The sequence below is a fragment of the Thalassophryne amazonica genome, chromosome 7 (assembly GCF_902500255.1).
Source record: "Thalassophryne amazonica chromosome 7, fThaAma1.1, whole genome shotgun sequence".
In the NCBI taxonomy this organism is placed as follows: Eukaryota; Metazoa; Chordata; class Actinopteri; order Batrachoidiformes; family Batrachoididae; genus Thalassophryne; species Thalassophryne amazonica.
The window spans coordinates 64,097,425-64,113,866 of NC_047109.1; the positions used below are offsets into that span (position 1 = coordinate 64,097,425).

At 41.4% G+C, this 16,442-nt stretch overlaps 1 protein-coding gene across 1 annotated transcript in view; it reads right to left on the bottom strand.

The window, feature by feature from the left end:
- The window catches only part of agmo (alkylglycerol monooxygenase), a 164,352-nt gene that overhangs the window by 59,258 nt on the left and 88,652 nt on the right, over positions 1-16,442 (bottom strand). Inside the window, 4 exon segments of the mRNA XM_034173636.1 lie at positions 3,402-3,440; positions 3,796-3,862; positions 11,561-11,656; positions 15,121-15,224. Of these exon segments, the coding sequence (XP_034029527.1) occupies positions 3,402-3,440; positions 3,796-3,862; positions 11,561-11,656; positions 15,121-15,224 (306 nt within the window).

Genomic DNA, 16,442 nt, shown 5'->3' on the forward strand with positions numbered 1-16,442 from the left:
TGTTCTCAGTCCATGATGCTGTGCACTGACTTTGTGTACTTCCGAAAAAAAAAAATGTCCAGGTTTTCATCTCAACTTCATCCTAAGAGCTCTTACTGTGTCCAGACGGTTTATGGTGTAGTGGATTTTTTTTTGTGTGTGTGTGTGTTAGAAGAATTAGCATCGTCAATTAGGCTTCTTCATAATCGTTGTCTGTCAGCAAAACAAACTCTGCCATGTTTAGCTAAACGCCAACCCCATTAGTGAGGTGCGTGGGCGGGGTTTGCACGTGTGCAATGGTACAAAATGTATGGAACCAAATTTGCACCGCACACGGAAGCCAAATTTGGTCGCGGTAATGCAACATAACACAAAAAGAATGAATATCCATGTCACATTACATACAAAGCCACCAATCAATGACAAGGATCCACTCAGCCATTATATAATGTCACATATCTAATTGACTTCGTAACTTTTCCTGTGAAATTGATCTGACCAATTCTCCAGAATTAATTTATACTAAGACCACTGCATGGCCATATACATACACATACAATCGAGGTCCAGGATAGTCCTGCAAGTACTTTTATGGCCATCACCAAAGGTCAAGAGTCACAGGACCAATAGGTGACAGGTCATTTTTGTTGAATACATTTCCTACATATTAGCAACAAACAGAAACTTCAGCTTTTATCTCTGACCAGTTGGTTCAGTCCTTGCTGACCTTCAAACATTTTAATAAGTTTCATGGAAACTGCATCAAAACTAGTTATGCTGCACACCCAAACAGATGGAAGGAATTGAAAATAATGTATGCAAGTGTGTAAAGACATCATTACAGATTTAGCCTATAAACCGTCAGTTAAAGTGTCATCACAATTTCTGAGTCTGTCATGCAAAACCCAAAGACATTTTACTTACAGCAGCCACACACTACTACATAGTTATGGAATGTGAGTGCGTTACTAGAAGAGTACAGAGACATGCACTACATGCACAATTATTAGGCAAGTGAGCATTCTCACCTTACTTACTGAATTTAAACATGCTCAAGTCATCAAGAAAGTATTCACAGCGCTTCACTTTTTCCATATTTTGTTATGTTACAGCCTTATTCCAAATAGAGTAAACTCATTTTTTTTCCCTCAAATTTATACTCACAACACCCCATACTGACAACATAAAAAGTTATTTTATTTGTTTATTTCTGAACATTTATTAAAAATGAAAACTCGGAAATCACATGTACATGTGAAATCACATGTTAAGGGGAGGTGATGGTCTTGTGATTAAGGCGTTGGGCCTGAGACCAGAAGATCCTCGATTGAAATCCCAGCCTGACTGGAAAATCACTAAGGGCCTTTGGGCAAGGTCTTTAATCCCCTATTGCTCCTGGTGTGTAGTGAGCGTCTTGTATGGCAGCACCCTGACATCAGGGTGAATGTGAGGCATTATTTGTAAAGTGCTTTGAGCCTCTGATGCAGATAAATGCATACAAATACTTTGTTGATGCACCTTTGGCAGCAAATACAGCCTCAGGTCTTCTTGGATATGGTGCCACAAGGTTGGCGCACTTATCTTTGGGCAGTTTTACCCATTTCAACTTTGCAGTACCTCTCAAGCTCCATCAGGTTGGATGTGGAGCGTCTGTTCACAGCCATTTTCAGATCTCTCCAGAGTTGTTCAATCAGATCCAGGTCTGGGCTCTGGCTGGGCCACTCAAGGACATCCACAGAGTTGTCTTAAAGTCACTCTTTGATATCTTGGCTGTGTGTTTAGGGTCACTGTCCTGCTGAAAGATGAACCGTTGCCCCAGACTGAGGTCAAGAGCGCTCTGGAGCAGGTTTTCATCAAGGATGTTTCTGTACATTGCTGCATTCATCTTTTCCTCAATCCTGATTGATCTAACAGTTCCTGCCATTGAAAACATCCCCACAGCATGATACTGCCACCACCATGCTTCACTGTAGGGACGGTGCCTCCTTTCATCCAAACATGAGGCCTGCCATTCAGGCCGAAGAGTTCCATCTTTGTCTAATCAGGCCAGAGAATTTTGTTTCTCATGGTCTGAGAGTCCTTCAGGTGCCTTTTGGCAAACTCAGGCGGGCTGTCATGTGCCTTTTACTAATTTACCCCTGTGGGAAATTGGGGTTACGGAGAAAGAGTTAGGTACCATGTAAATCACTTCCTGTAAAATGTAAATAGTCATTTGTGTTAAATAAGGTTAATTTACTTTGCTAATAATGTTTCTTAAAATATTAAGGTAACAGCTACAGCTGTATTTAGTAATATATAGTCGAAAGCAGCTTACTGTTATGGGTGAGCAATAATATTTTATTGAAATATTATAATAAGTAAGGTCTGTGTGATGTGAATTGCATGTGTGCCAGCTGTTTTGGTTGATGAGGTGCTAATGGTAGTGAAGCATGATTGGTGGAGAGTGCGAGTAGGGCGGGGTTTTGGTGGTTGGCGCGGAAAGAAGAACCAGGGACACAGAAGTGCAGGAGACTATTTAATCCCCCCGAGGCTGGCACGGAACTCTCATCCCAGACGCCGGTGTCGCAGACCGAATGGCCCGCCCCTAAAAATCTGTCCGCCTTTTGCATCTGCACATGCATCATTTCTGAATACAGGAGCACGTCTGAGACAGTGTCTCTTCACCCAAAGCAATCAAATGGATGAATGGGATTATTAACCATCAGATGATAATGGTAAAACCTCTTAAATCATTCTAAAGTCAGTTTTAACCAGAAAACGAGGCCATTTTAAGCAGAAACAAGGCAAAATTCCGTGACACGATAAAATGTCCGACGCGCAGTGAACGCATCAGCTAGAAGCTCATTTAGCTGTGGCGCTTGATAGCTTCTGCTGCCTTTTGTGATGAAATAATGCTGAATTTATGTGGAAAGAATGACTATTGTACTAAAGCTTCAGATATCTGTTGCTGAGATAGATGATGATTGGAGTGCAGTTTGAAGCAGAAATGAGGTGTTAATCCGTGAATCGCGTCATTGGGGGGACCGATTATTATGGGGACTGATTCGGTCCTGAGACACCTGGCACCAGGCCACACCCTGATGCCGGCAGGCACGCACAGGACTGGGAGATGCCCAGGACAAAAGATGCACGCACCGGGTGGGAGAACGCCTGAGAGACATGCCGAACGCTGGCATGCACGCACCCTGTGGGGAAATGCCCAGGATGAGAGATGCACCAGACGCCGAGACGCACGCATCAGATGCTGAGTATCCACATGAGACGCCGATGCACCGTACCTGAGAACGGCAGGAGCAAAGTGATTCAGATGTGACAAACAAACAAACAAATAAATAAATAAACAGCAACTATCCTACAGTCTCGGCTATAAAAAAGTAAAACAGGAATGAAGCATTACAAAGTATTGGATTCATTTTTCTTACCAAAAAATCGGTCCCAATGATCAGCGTGCCACCATAATTCTTAATCAATGCAATAATGGTTCCGTCCTGATAATACAAATGAAAATAGAAATTAATTCAATGAATAGAAAGAAAAAACCACACCTCTGATCTCTTGTAGCCTAATTCAGCCCAGTGTCCTCAGGAGTAGCTTTTTCCTCACCGAAGGTGGTACATCAATCTCCCAACAAGACACCTTATTAAGTAAAGATAATTTGACACTAGATATGAGGATCGTATCAGTGTTTTCATCCTAACATTCAAGTTTGATGTTTCTGTGGATGGGTGAGGGGGTGGGTTTATCAATAAGAAAAAAAAAAAGAAAAAAAAATATCAATGACAACATTAAACTGTCACTTATTTCAGGGCATCTCACCATGATGGACTCTGTGATGTTTAGGGGTGTTTAAAACCCACTCAAGAAGTCCAAGGTCTCTGATCATCTGTAAATAAATAACATGCATTATGTTCACAATTATCGCAAACATGTAAAAAGACCCATGTATGACGGACTACAAATGTTTTGACCGGGGGTTCGAGTCTAGGCATCTTCTTCAGGCTACTAATTTGTGTCCTTGGAAAAAATTTGTCTATTCATCTGCATTATCCCAGTCCTACCAGCTGTTAATGGGTACCAACCTCAACTGATGTTCTGTCCAGGGGGAGGTGCAGTTGCCTATACTTTTGTGTTAGTTTTGTAATTGTTTAAAAGCACTGTGAAGCTCTCTGTCAGTGCGTTACCGTGTCCTTTTCTGTAAGAATGGCTTTGTCATGTTATTAAAAAAGTGAAACAAAAACACAAAATATAATTGAAAATTGTGGATTTTTTTAAATGAATTGAACAGTGTGGGACATTTTCAATGCAAGTCAGCTAAAGGCTTTTTAGCATTTATGATTAGCCTCCGGCTACATGATAAAATGGCTTTAAACCAGTTTGCCTCCTAACGGCTGTCTTATAAATTGCATACCTGGCAACTGGCTGGCTTATAAAGTGCAGACCTGGCAACCCGCTCCGAAATGGAAGAGAAGGAGCGGCACTCAGCCAAAAACTGCAACAAACGCTGCTTCGGCTTCAAATTTTTACTTCAATGGTGCACGATCAAACAGGTTTCAAGGTGTAGTCACAAGGAATACCCTGTTTAAAGACGTTCAAACATGACTGAAGGTGTTAAGACTATAAATACCTGGAAGTTACCATGTACTATTAACAATTTTGAGAATCTGGATAAAATTTTTGAACAGTACAAAAATTGGATCCAGATTTCAAATCTGGTGCCACTGAATGGCCGTAACTACTACATATGCCAAGTTTGTTCAAGATTGACAAAGATCAAGAGTAGCAGGTGGTGGCCAAGTGGTTAGGCCACTTGGTTTCAGTGAGGAAGGTTTCTGGTTCAGACTCACCCCTGCCACATTTCTCCATGTAATGTGGAGTTGTGTCAGGAAGGGCAACCGGCATAAAACGTGCCAATTCAACATGCGGATGCTGATCTGCTGTGGTGACCCCGAGTGTAAACAAGGGAGGACCCAAAGGGACTTTACTAAGAAGTTACTGTGATGCATCAAAACGTCCCTCATTTGCTATTTGGGATTAAACAGGAACGAAAGGTGCCCAAGCAAATAGGAAAACTCTGCGCTTCTGCCAAGCACAATAATCTGGGCAACCAGGTCAGGACAAACGTGAAGAAAAAAGGGGAAAAGCCGTGGCAACACAGATGTCTGTGCAAAAAAAAAACCAATTATTAAGGTGCAAAACACAAAAGCGACAAAATTTTTGATGTAGAGATTGTATCTTCATCAGAGTCCTTGAAAAACTGAAAATAATTTAACTTGCTTTCTTTAATATTTATTTTTCTTTTTAGGGGGTTGTTGATACATTTTATGCTTGTTTTAATTCAACTGGGTTGGTTTGTTTCTAATTACGGATGTAATGAGTGCAGCGCCTTGATTGATGGATGGATCTTTGGGTGATTAATGCCCCTTTTACGCAGATTACACCGTTCTTGATCCGTATTTAGGGCTATACCACCCATGTTTTCAAGAACTCTGATGAAGATGTAATCTCTACATCGAAACGTTAGTCCCTTTTGTGTTTTGCACCTTAAATACATTTTTTGCACAGACTGTTGTGTGGGCCGCTGAAGAGGAGGTACTGCTGGCCCACCACCACCAGAGGGCGACCTGCTTGGAGTGCCGGGCTCCAAGCACGAGAGGGCGCCAGACCTAGGAAGAAGTGACAGCTGTCATTCATTCCCTGCACCAGCTGTCACTCGTCATCATCATCACCACCATAAAAGCCGGACTGCAACTCCACCTCCTCGCCGAGAAATCGACTACCAGTAACAAGGTAATTTCTCTGCTGACTGACACTGTGTGTGTTTAACCTGCACTTCTATTGCAGCCGTTTTCCTGGAGTGTTTCCTTATCTGGAGGATTGGCGTTTGGGTGTGACAGTGACGGCTTCGCCTCACACCCCCAACTCAGATAAGTGGTTGACCAGGAGCTCTGCACGAGTGTGTGTGATTGGAGGTGGAGGTGCTCCCTCCTAACTGTGTTGGACTGTGGATTACTGAGTGTGCGGACTCACACTCACACATCATATCTCTGCTTTCTGCCAGCACTACCGGGGTCGACAGCCGAAGACAGAGGCCACCTGGGGACTCGGGACTTGGCGGCTCCGGTGTTCTTCAGACCGTTGGTGGTGGAAGCCGTGTGGGACGCGGCTTCTCTCTCGTCGGGGGCCTTCTATCTTCGAGCCTGCCCACACGTCACCTGGTGTTTATTGACTGTGAAAATTACTGTACATTTCGTTGTGTATTAGCACAACATTAAATAGTTACTTTTTGGCTTACTCATTGTCTGCTCATTTGCGCCCCCTGTTGTGGGTCCGTGCTACGACACCTTCCAACACAGACATCTGTGTTGCACTGGTGTTTCCCCTTTTTTCTTCAGGAAGGAAAGGTGCTCTGTAGAATAGCCCCAATAGGTGTCACTCCTCATCAGTGGTTCAATCATGCACCCATATACTATGTAAAGAGTACTGGATTGAATCTTTAAGATCTAAGCCATTCTCAAATTTAAATTCCTTTCACCTGTAGCACATTATATTACACATAACATCAGAGACCCATCTTTCATGAACAAAATGTTTTATCAGCAATTTGTTTATAATCAATTTTAATGATTAGTTGTGGAAACTCCATATAGGACAAAGTTGTCACCCTACATTTGGAAGTATTGCCACATTGTACCTTAGAAGTCATAATTTGCAACTTGGAATGACTTCACTCAGGAGGTAAATGCATTCTAGTTTCCAACAACACCAAAAGTCAGGAAATAAGTGGACAACAACTCCAAGATTTTTAGAGTATAGATTTCTACAAAAATATGTGGTCCAAATAGACTTCAAGGAAGAGGCCAGGCAGTGCAGGACTTTAATGTCTTAATTTACTGGACGGTTTGTACCACAACGTTGGTCGTTGTTGTTAGCAAGATCTTTGTTAGCAATCACTGGTGGCATCAGTAGATGAACAACACATTAAACAGTATATTATGCATGACAATACCATAGCATCATGTCCACAATCTGCAGTAGGACAGCACTGTGTGCACGATTTATTCAGCTGAACGCAAAAAAAAAGTCACTACTGTTTACTGTGTCCCAGCTCAGGGGCTGCATCCTTCAAAGGCTATATTCTATGAAGATATGGCCTTCTAGGAAAGTAGAGATCAAACCAATTGTTCTAAATGAGACTGTCTAGTCCATAGAGCATTTAGTGAGTTGGTCATTAGCTTTGTCCTACCAGTCACCTAGAAACATTGACAGATACATGCAACAAGCTAACGTAGCGAGCACAACCTGTATTTTAGCAGTTATTTTAAAAAATTTTAAATTTAATTTTTAATTAATTTTAAATTTTGTTTATACTCCACTCAAATATTACTCATTTCTAATTGTATAAATGATGTCTGAATTGTCTGTTTAACTGACCGACCCACTTTGTCTTTTTTGCGGGATTGTTTGGGCTACTTCGTTTTTGAGAGAAAGAAGGCTGCATTCGTCAGCCGCATTCCAAAACATTTTGAAAAGAGACAGTCTAATCGTGCCACTATGACCCATGCTGTCACTATGGCCCATGCTGTCAACGACTGCAGGATACGGGCCGCAGACCTTGAATTGGTGGAACAGCCATTTTGGATTGTGAACTCTGGGTTTATGGTGTTCGAATGACTCAAGTTGGAATTCTGACGTCAGGGGGCATTCCTGAGTGGCATAACTTGGAAATTACGACCACCTGGGTATAACTGAGATGCAACATTAACCCTTAGCACTTAAGGCATAGCACAAACCATTTATCAACCCAAATAAGTTGCAATGGTAAACAACAAAACACAGTACTTGTGCACAACAGCTAACACTGCAAACAAACACCTGGATTGTAAAATAAGGTAAAGTTTTCTACAAGATGAATTTCCACAGCTACCTAACTTTCCTAACATTGTGGTGGCAAAATGGCCGACTGTATTTTATCAAGTGTGTGTCTATTATTACTCGTGGATAGACACGAGTAGAAGTGGCTCAATCATTATTTCAAGACTGATCTGACAATGGGGATGGAAAAAGTGTCAAGAACACAGTCCATTATTTTGTTGAAGTTCTAATGGTTGCTCCCATTTAAACACACTTACTCTTAAATTTTCACAAAAGCAAATAGAGTAGCTCATTAAAACATTTTCATTTTTTGCACAAATCTATAATGTACAGTGACGTGGAGCTGCCAGCCATATAAATATAATTTGACTCAGTAACATGTAATAACGTGAAAGGTTTCATGTTGTAACGTGATATTTATTACGTTATAACGTGATATCTATCACGTTATTTCGTGATGCACAACTATCATGTTATTTCATGATATGGTATTTTCACGTTTTATCGTGAAATTATCACGTTATTTCATAATATGAAATTATCACGTTATTCCGAGATATGAATCTATCACGTTATTTCATAATATGAAATTATCACGTTATTCCGAGATATGAATCTATCACGTTATTTCATAATATGAAATTATCACGTTATTTCGAATTATGAAATTATGTTATTTTGTGATAAATGTTTATCACGTTATTTCATGGTATTTTACGTTATAACGTGAAAACATCAATATGGTTTTACTTTGATACACAGCCAATATACCTGTTCTGCTATTCTGCCACTAGAGGGCGCTAGAATACCAGTAAAGGGCGCTACTTATCTAAGGCTGTTTGCTTTTCTTTTTTTTTACTCTGATTATAGTGAAAACAAAAAGCAAAAGTATTGGCTCATGCTTTTTATTGATCCTTAAATCCCCCTACATCACAGACGAGCCATGTTCCTTGACTGAACCTGGGAAGTGTTGAAGCGCTTAATTACCTGAATAGCCTACATATCATGAAATAACATGATAAATGCTTAACACGAAATAACGTGATAGTTGCATATCTCAGAATAACGTGATACTTTATCTCAGAATAACGTGATAGTTGCATATCATGAATAACATGATAGTTTCTTATCTCGGAATAACGTGATAATTTCACATCACGAAATAACGTGATAATTTCACATCACGAAATAACGTGATAATTTCTTGTTATAACATGGTAATTTCTCGTTATAACGTGAAAATATCACATCATGAAATAACATGATAATTTCATATCATGAAATAACGTGATAAGCATCACGTTATTGTTGTTGGCAGTTTCCTCGCTTGCGAGGATAGTGGGAAGGCCTTTTTTCTTTTTCTTTTTTTTTAGTTTATTTTCTACAAGCCCTCTGGTGGCTGAAAAGTCCGATGCGGGATGCACAAGACCTATTACACTTGGGGCAATAGAACACTTGAGTAGGCTGGGCTTGCTGCTGCTGCCCGCTCTTTCTGTCTTTGACGCTTCTGGCGTGAGGCCTCACTTCTTTCTGCCTCAAACTTCAGGCTGGCGGATTTGATGCTGGAACGCCAGCTGAGTGTATCTGTAGCTAGATGCTGCCATGACTGATGCTGAATGCCTGCAAGGGAGAGCTGTTTCTTCAGCTGGTCCTTATAGCGCTTTTTGGGGGCCCCTTGTTTTCGTCTCCCTTCCTTGAGCTCGCCAAAGAGAATTATTTCGGCATGCATGTATCATCCATCCTGGCTACGTGACCTGCCCAACGAAGCTGTTGTTTGAGTATAATAGACTCCATGCTGGGCAATTTCGCTCTGGTAGGATGTCCTCATTTGAGATGTAGTCCTGCCACTTGATGCCGAAGATGTTTCGGAGACAACGCTGATGAAAGTGTTCGAGTATCTGATCTTCTGGCGATACAGAACCCAGGTTTCAGCTCCATACAGGAGGGGTAGGGACCACAATGGCTCTGTAGACCTGCACTTTTGTGGAAAGGCGCAGTGCATGATTCTGCAAGGCTTTCTTTGAGAGTCGACCAAAAGAACTGCTGGCCTTGGCAGGCGACTGTCTAGGTCCCTTGGCAACAGATGCGTCCTTTGAGGATAACACTACCGAGATACGTGAAGTGCTCTACTGCATTCAGGCTGGTACCTCAATGTTGATTTGGGGTGGGGTATATGCTGTATGGGGGACCGGTTGATATAGCACTTCTGTCTTTCTCAGGCTGATGGTGAGGCCGAAGGCTCTTGCTGCTTCAGAAAAACAGTTGGACAATGTGCTGCAAGGCTTGCTCCGTATGGGCGACGAGGGCGCAGTCATCTGCGAAGAGCAGCTCCATGATTAGCTGTTCTGTGATCTTAGTGTGGGACAGAAGGCGCCGCAAGGTTAAACAGACTTCCGTCGGTTCTGAAGCGGATATAGATGCCCGTCTGTCAAGTCTTCTTTGGCCTCACAAAGCATCATGCTGAAGAAGATGGAGAACAGAGTGGGCTGCGAGGGATGCAACCTTGTTTGACGCCATTGAGATGGGGAAGCTGCCGGACAGAGTCCCGTTGTACTCACTTGTCCCATCTGGCCTTCACGTTATAACATGATAATATCACGTTATAACATGAAACTTTTCATGTAATTACATGATACTGAGCCAATATATATTAGGGCTTGGCAGCTCAGAGCTTCCGTAATAATTGTTATCATTCCTATCAAACAAACACATTTGACAGCTCAAGCTTCATTTTAGGTTAAGGTTTTCAAAACCGTTTGGCATTTTCACATTGACATGCTGGACCTCAATCTATGTAAATGTTCCCGGCTGGACAGAATTCTCAGTGATTCATTATTTTCGTGTAATGGCCAGTCTGGCAACCATGCATGAGAGTTTTATCTTGAATGAAAAGGGTCTCTACCACTTCACTCCAACTCTGAGGCTGGAATGGTGCAGGCAATAGTGGGCCAATAAATTACATGACATCAAATAAAGAAGAAGCCCATAAAGGAGGCATAAATTACATCCTTTCAGAAAATTGTGACTAATACAACTGTTTTCACTAATAGTGCACTAAAATACCAGAAGGTGTGCCAAAACCATTCATTCCCTCTAATGATCACAGGATTGTAAAAATGATACTCCAAGTCACTTTAAAGGGAGACATATTGGTTATGCTTCTGTTTGGAAAATTTTTATAAAATCTCATTATTTTTTATGGAATGTGAGTTCCACTGCAACCCAGATTCTATAAAGGCTCAGTTTAGCAGATGGATTAGTATTGGAAAAGGAAAAAAGATAATTTTTTAATGTGCTTCTCTGTCTGACCTTTTAAGTTTATACACAAAATGGTAGAGGAAATCCATGCAGTTTTCATGCTTCAGATTTAATTCTTCCTCCAAAGAAGTGTGCTCTTCTACATCTGTTTGTAAAACTACTTTGTTTCTAGTTCACAAATACAATTAAGACAAATGGAGAAATGCAGTCCATTTAAATGCCAACTAAATGTCAAACACAAAACCTTTAAATTTAGAAGTGGATCTGCGAAAAAGTCATTGGACTGGGAAGAGGCATGCAATCTATTAATCCCCTTCTATCTGTCTCATAAATCAGAAAACCAATGTTATGTCAATAACTGTACTGAATTGCACATCATTTACCTTCATCACGATTTAGGATGAATCATATTCTGTGTTAGTGATTCTGTAATCAATGTTTAAATGTTTACCTCAGTGTGGATCCAGAACTGGTACAGCAGGTTCAACTGGATGTGAACAGCAAAGACAGAGGGAGGGATGGCGAGAGCCATGGGCAGGTACAAGACCTACAGAAGACAGGAGGCACCATTTCAAGATGCCATAGTCAAATTTCCCACCAATTACACAGTCTCCTTCCATAATTGCCCAGTAATAAGGTAGTTACCTTTTTCCTCAAAACCTCTATATTACCTTTGCTGATGAATTAGCATCCAGTACAAAACAGCGCAGAACAACTCTGTGCTTAACTGATGCAGTTGTCATGTTCACACCCAGTGCTCACATCATTTAAATACCAAATATACTGGTACTCAAGTTATTTGTGCACCCATGGGTACATAGTCTTAAAACATGGTGTGATCATGCACAGGTGATTGCCATCGTGAGGCATCAGAACATCACTGAACTGTAGACGATCAAAAATGTCATCTACACTTTAACAGTACACATTGCATGTACACCAACTGGACACAGTCATTCTTAGCATCAAACTACTAAAAGACTAATTTAAAGTGAAATAATGTAAAAATTAAAGAAAAATGCAAAAATGTAATAAACTGCTGGCTTTCTTCCTCCCCCAAGGTTGACACACAGAATGCATTTAGATGGGGCTGGAAATGGGATGGTGACAGGATATGGAAGAGTGGTCAGAAGAGGTGGTGTTGCAGGAATGAGGTGCTCAACTGCTTGCTTTCAGGATGCTGAGGTGGACTGCCACCACCATGCTTCACTGTAGGGATAATGCCTGGTTTCCTCCAAAACATGATGCCTACATTCATGCCAAAGAGTTCAATCATTGTCTCATTAGACCAGAGAATGTTCTAATGGTCTGAGAGTCCTTCAGGTGCCTTTTAGCAAATTCCTTCTTCGTCACCTTCCTGACTAAGGCCCTTCTCCCCCAATCCCTCAGTTTAGATGAGCAGCCAGCTCTAAGAAGAGTCCTGGTGGTTCCAGTCTTCTTCCATTTACAATTCAGAAGTTGCATTGCAACTGAATTGTGCGAGTGAGAAATATGTTAATATCCGCGATCATTGATGCAGCCCCACGCAGAGTCAACTGAGAGTTTATTACGACCCATGGGATCAAGTTGAGAGTGAGTTGAGACGTGAGAGATTATCAAGACTGATTATGAGACCATGTATCTGTTATCCAGTGTGCAAGTGCTTTAAACAGTTCAATACACTCGCACACCTGTTGGAGACCGACGGCAGTGACGGAGAGTGAAGCGTGTTAGAAAAATGCACCCGCTTTTAAGGTTTCCCCTCTCCAGGAACCTTATAATGCTATCCTTGGGAAAACTGTGCACCTAATAGCCATCAGGACAGGTGTTGTTAGACCCTCCCACAACACACCTGTTCACTATTTCGATGTATTCATGTGAACCCCACCCAAAAACATATAATTCCAACTGTAAAACTGTTTTCTTCCCATTAGGTCAATACATCTGCTGAAAAGGCCCTGGAGGGAGGTCCAAAAGGTGACGTCACGCAAATCCACATTTTCTGCAGGCCTGGAATTTTGACTGCTTCAAAACAGCAGATCAAATCAGCCTAAATTCCCCATGTTAATGGCTTAATATCTCAGGGCATTTGACACCAAAAATAAAACACTAAAATTTTCATAATTCTTTATGTATTTTGAATGGCCAGCTCATTGAACATTTCATTTACCACAGATATACACTTTAAGTGCTGTGAAAAGAAACGGCAACATTACAAAGTAAGAAATGCTTTCGTTGCCTAACTTTTTCTTTTCATTTTGGGAATGTGTTGCAGTCCTTAAATGCAGAAATGGATGTATATAAATTAAGTTGAAATTAGAACTCCAGAATTTAATGGGTTCTCCATGGCATAATATTTATCTGTGGTGAAATTTCTGTGTCAAAATCTGTGCAGTAGTTTTGACATAATCCTGCTAAAAGATAGACAGACAGACAGACAGACAGACAAATAAATAAACACAGGTGATTTTATTACATCCTTGGCAGAGATTTCTGAGATTTTATTTTTTTACTAGCTCAGTTACCCGTTCTGCTCACGGGTAATAGAGAAGAATTTTAGCCATGTCATTGCATATTTGTCACTTTAGTAAAGGCAGGGGTGAGCAACTTGTTCCAGAATGGGCCAAGAGGGTGCAGGTTTTCTTTGTAGCCACTGACTCCACCAGGTGATTTCACTGATTAATATCACTTTGAGCAGATGGAATCAGTTAATCAGGATATATAACATTCTTAGTGTGACCCTGAGGTGCACAAATGAAAAGTCCATCAGGGTGACCAACTCGAGAGCATCTTACATATAGCTGAACATGTGAGAAGCATGGTGTCTCCAGATTTAGCCCAACCACTTGCAGTCACTGTCCCTGTGACTTCTTGGGAGGCATAATTGCAAAATGCATGCTTTAACTCGCACGCTGCACGCGCGCTGGCCCATTCTGATTCTAATTCAATTGCACCCTAGCCAGCTGCTAGTACATACTAAGTAAAGTGTGATGTTTCCTACCTGACCTGAGTACCACATGAACTGTGAAAATAAGAACTGTGAAAATAAGGGCTCCAGTGACCAGGTCATGATTCTATTTAAAGCACACATACACTTTCAACCTAAGAGCACCAGTGACCTCCCCCTTGGTGCCCCCAGCCACCATAGCAACTTTGGTGTTGATTGCTTAATTACTGTGGCTGACATCGGTTATCATAAAATGTGATTCCTAGCATCGACTAGATCCATTAGGGGCGCTCTCACACGGCATTAGCTGAATGAAGTAAAAAAGTCACAAAGTCACAAATCATCACGAAAAAGTGGACGAATGAGTCCTATCACCAAAAAGCCTGCAAGTGCAGTGCGCATAAAAGACCGAAATGAAACTGAAACTAACAAAAGAAAAACAAAGCAAACGGCGACCTTGACACTTATAAACAAAATCAAACTAATCGCCAGCGTGTGACATTTCTGCTGGGAGTCTGTGACAGCACAGACTCGCTGCAGCTGCGTTGTCTTGACAACGTGCTGCACACATGCACGTAACAGCCAGAGATGTTGAGAGGCCGGAGGGAGAAGCTGGAGGTTGGACGAAGTTGGACGACATCAAACGGAACGCTGATGGTACGAGAAAACGCAAACGATGAGAAACCGTCAAGACTGAAAGCAAAACAGATTATAGACGAACTGAAGTTGTCGTCAGGATCGTTCACATTTTTCAACAGACTGAAAATTCTGACGAAGCGCCAGCTACAGAAACTAAGCGGACGACGGTTAAACATATCTTCGAAAGTCACGTAAGCCCGGATTTCTTGTTTTGTTTGGCTTTGGTGTCCTTAATTAGTGCCATGTGACTGGGCCTTTACATAGGACACACATGCTATATTGTATATATGTCCACTATAAAATAATCAGGTACCATTTTAAACATGCAGCACGTGCCACTGGCAGAATGAACCCTTTCACTAAGTTTGTGTGCACTCATGCCACCTTTTAAAAGACCACTTCGCATTTAGTCTCTTCACACTATCAGAAAAATAAGAAGCGCTTACCCATGAAGTCAACTGCTGGGTGGCAGACTGTCTGAGGGCAGTGGTGAGGTTGTAGTACTCTGAACTGTGGTGAACCTGGTGAGCAGCCCAAAGGATGGCCACCTCTGCAGCAACACACACACACACACGAGAAAACAGAGTCCAACAGTCATGACTCATGGTTGCTGCAGACTTATTGTTTAGTGCTAACAGCACCAACGGACAAGATTCAGGTTCCGGCCATGAACTTTCAAACACATTCAACTGCTTTCACATCACCATGACAGGTGATTTATCTCAAAAATCAACCCCACTTCTTCTCCAGATGAATAACTAGACACTTCCATCCCCTCAAGGAGCCATTTTGGTTCAACTCCTGGCCAGTCTTGATGAAAAGCTGAGCCTGAGATTAGGTTATTAGAACCATAGGGGCATTTGGCTGCAGCTGGTTAACGTCCACTCTGATGTCCCAGTACTCCACTATACATTCCTCTACTGTGTTGTGATATTTGCTACATTAATATCAGCGTTACACTTCATTTTAACTTCCAAAGGGAACATGCTTGTTAAGTTTCACTGGATCTCCGGGTTGTTTCCGGACCACCCCATCTAGCCTCCACTTTTTGGCACCTCCTGTCCTCATGGGTTTCTGCAGCCGTATGTGAGAGAGCAGTAACCTTCAAATATTGCACAACCAGAGAGGCTCATATAGACCAAGTACAGCAATGTATTACTAACATGCAGTAACTGCAGTAGTATATTACATTTAAAGAGTAGCCACCTTACTTAATGGAATAAACTTCAGAGGCAAAATTGATGTATGAAAAATTTCTTATGAAGGGAAAGATTTTGTGTGCATGTGCACACAGTCAGGTCCATAAGTATTAAGCCAGTGAATATCTGTAATTTTGCCTCTGTATACAACCACAATAGAGCTGAGTTAAAACAAAGATGTTCTTGCTTATTTTTAGTTTAGGAGTTTTACCAAAAATTTCATTAACCATTTAGGAACTACAGCTAATGTTATACACAGCTCCTCTATTTTCAATGCCCATATGCAACTGTACAAACTAAAGAATTACTTTATTTTAAATCATTACTTTTACAGCCAGTTTTCTTTTGACAAGTCCCTGACTTGAATACATGAACATCTTTATGTCTTGGACTTGAATTTGGGTTAATCATGAAGACACACATACAAACAGAATGGCACTGTATGGTGAATATGGTGAATGGCCCGAAGCAGTGGGTCACCCTTTTAGTCTGGTCTGCTTGAGGTTTCTTCCTCAAATCAGGAGTTTTTCCTTACCACTATTGCCTGTGTGCTTGCTCTAGGGGTTGAG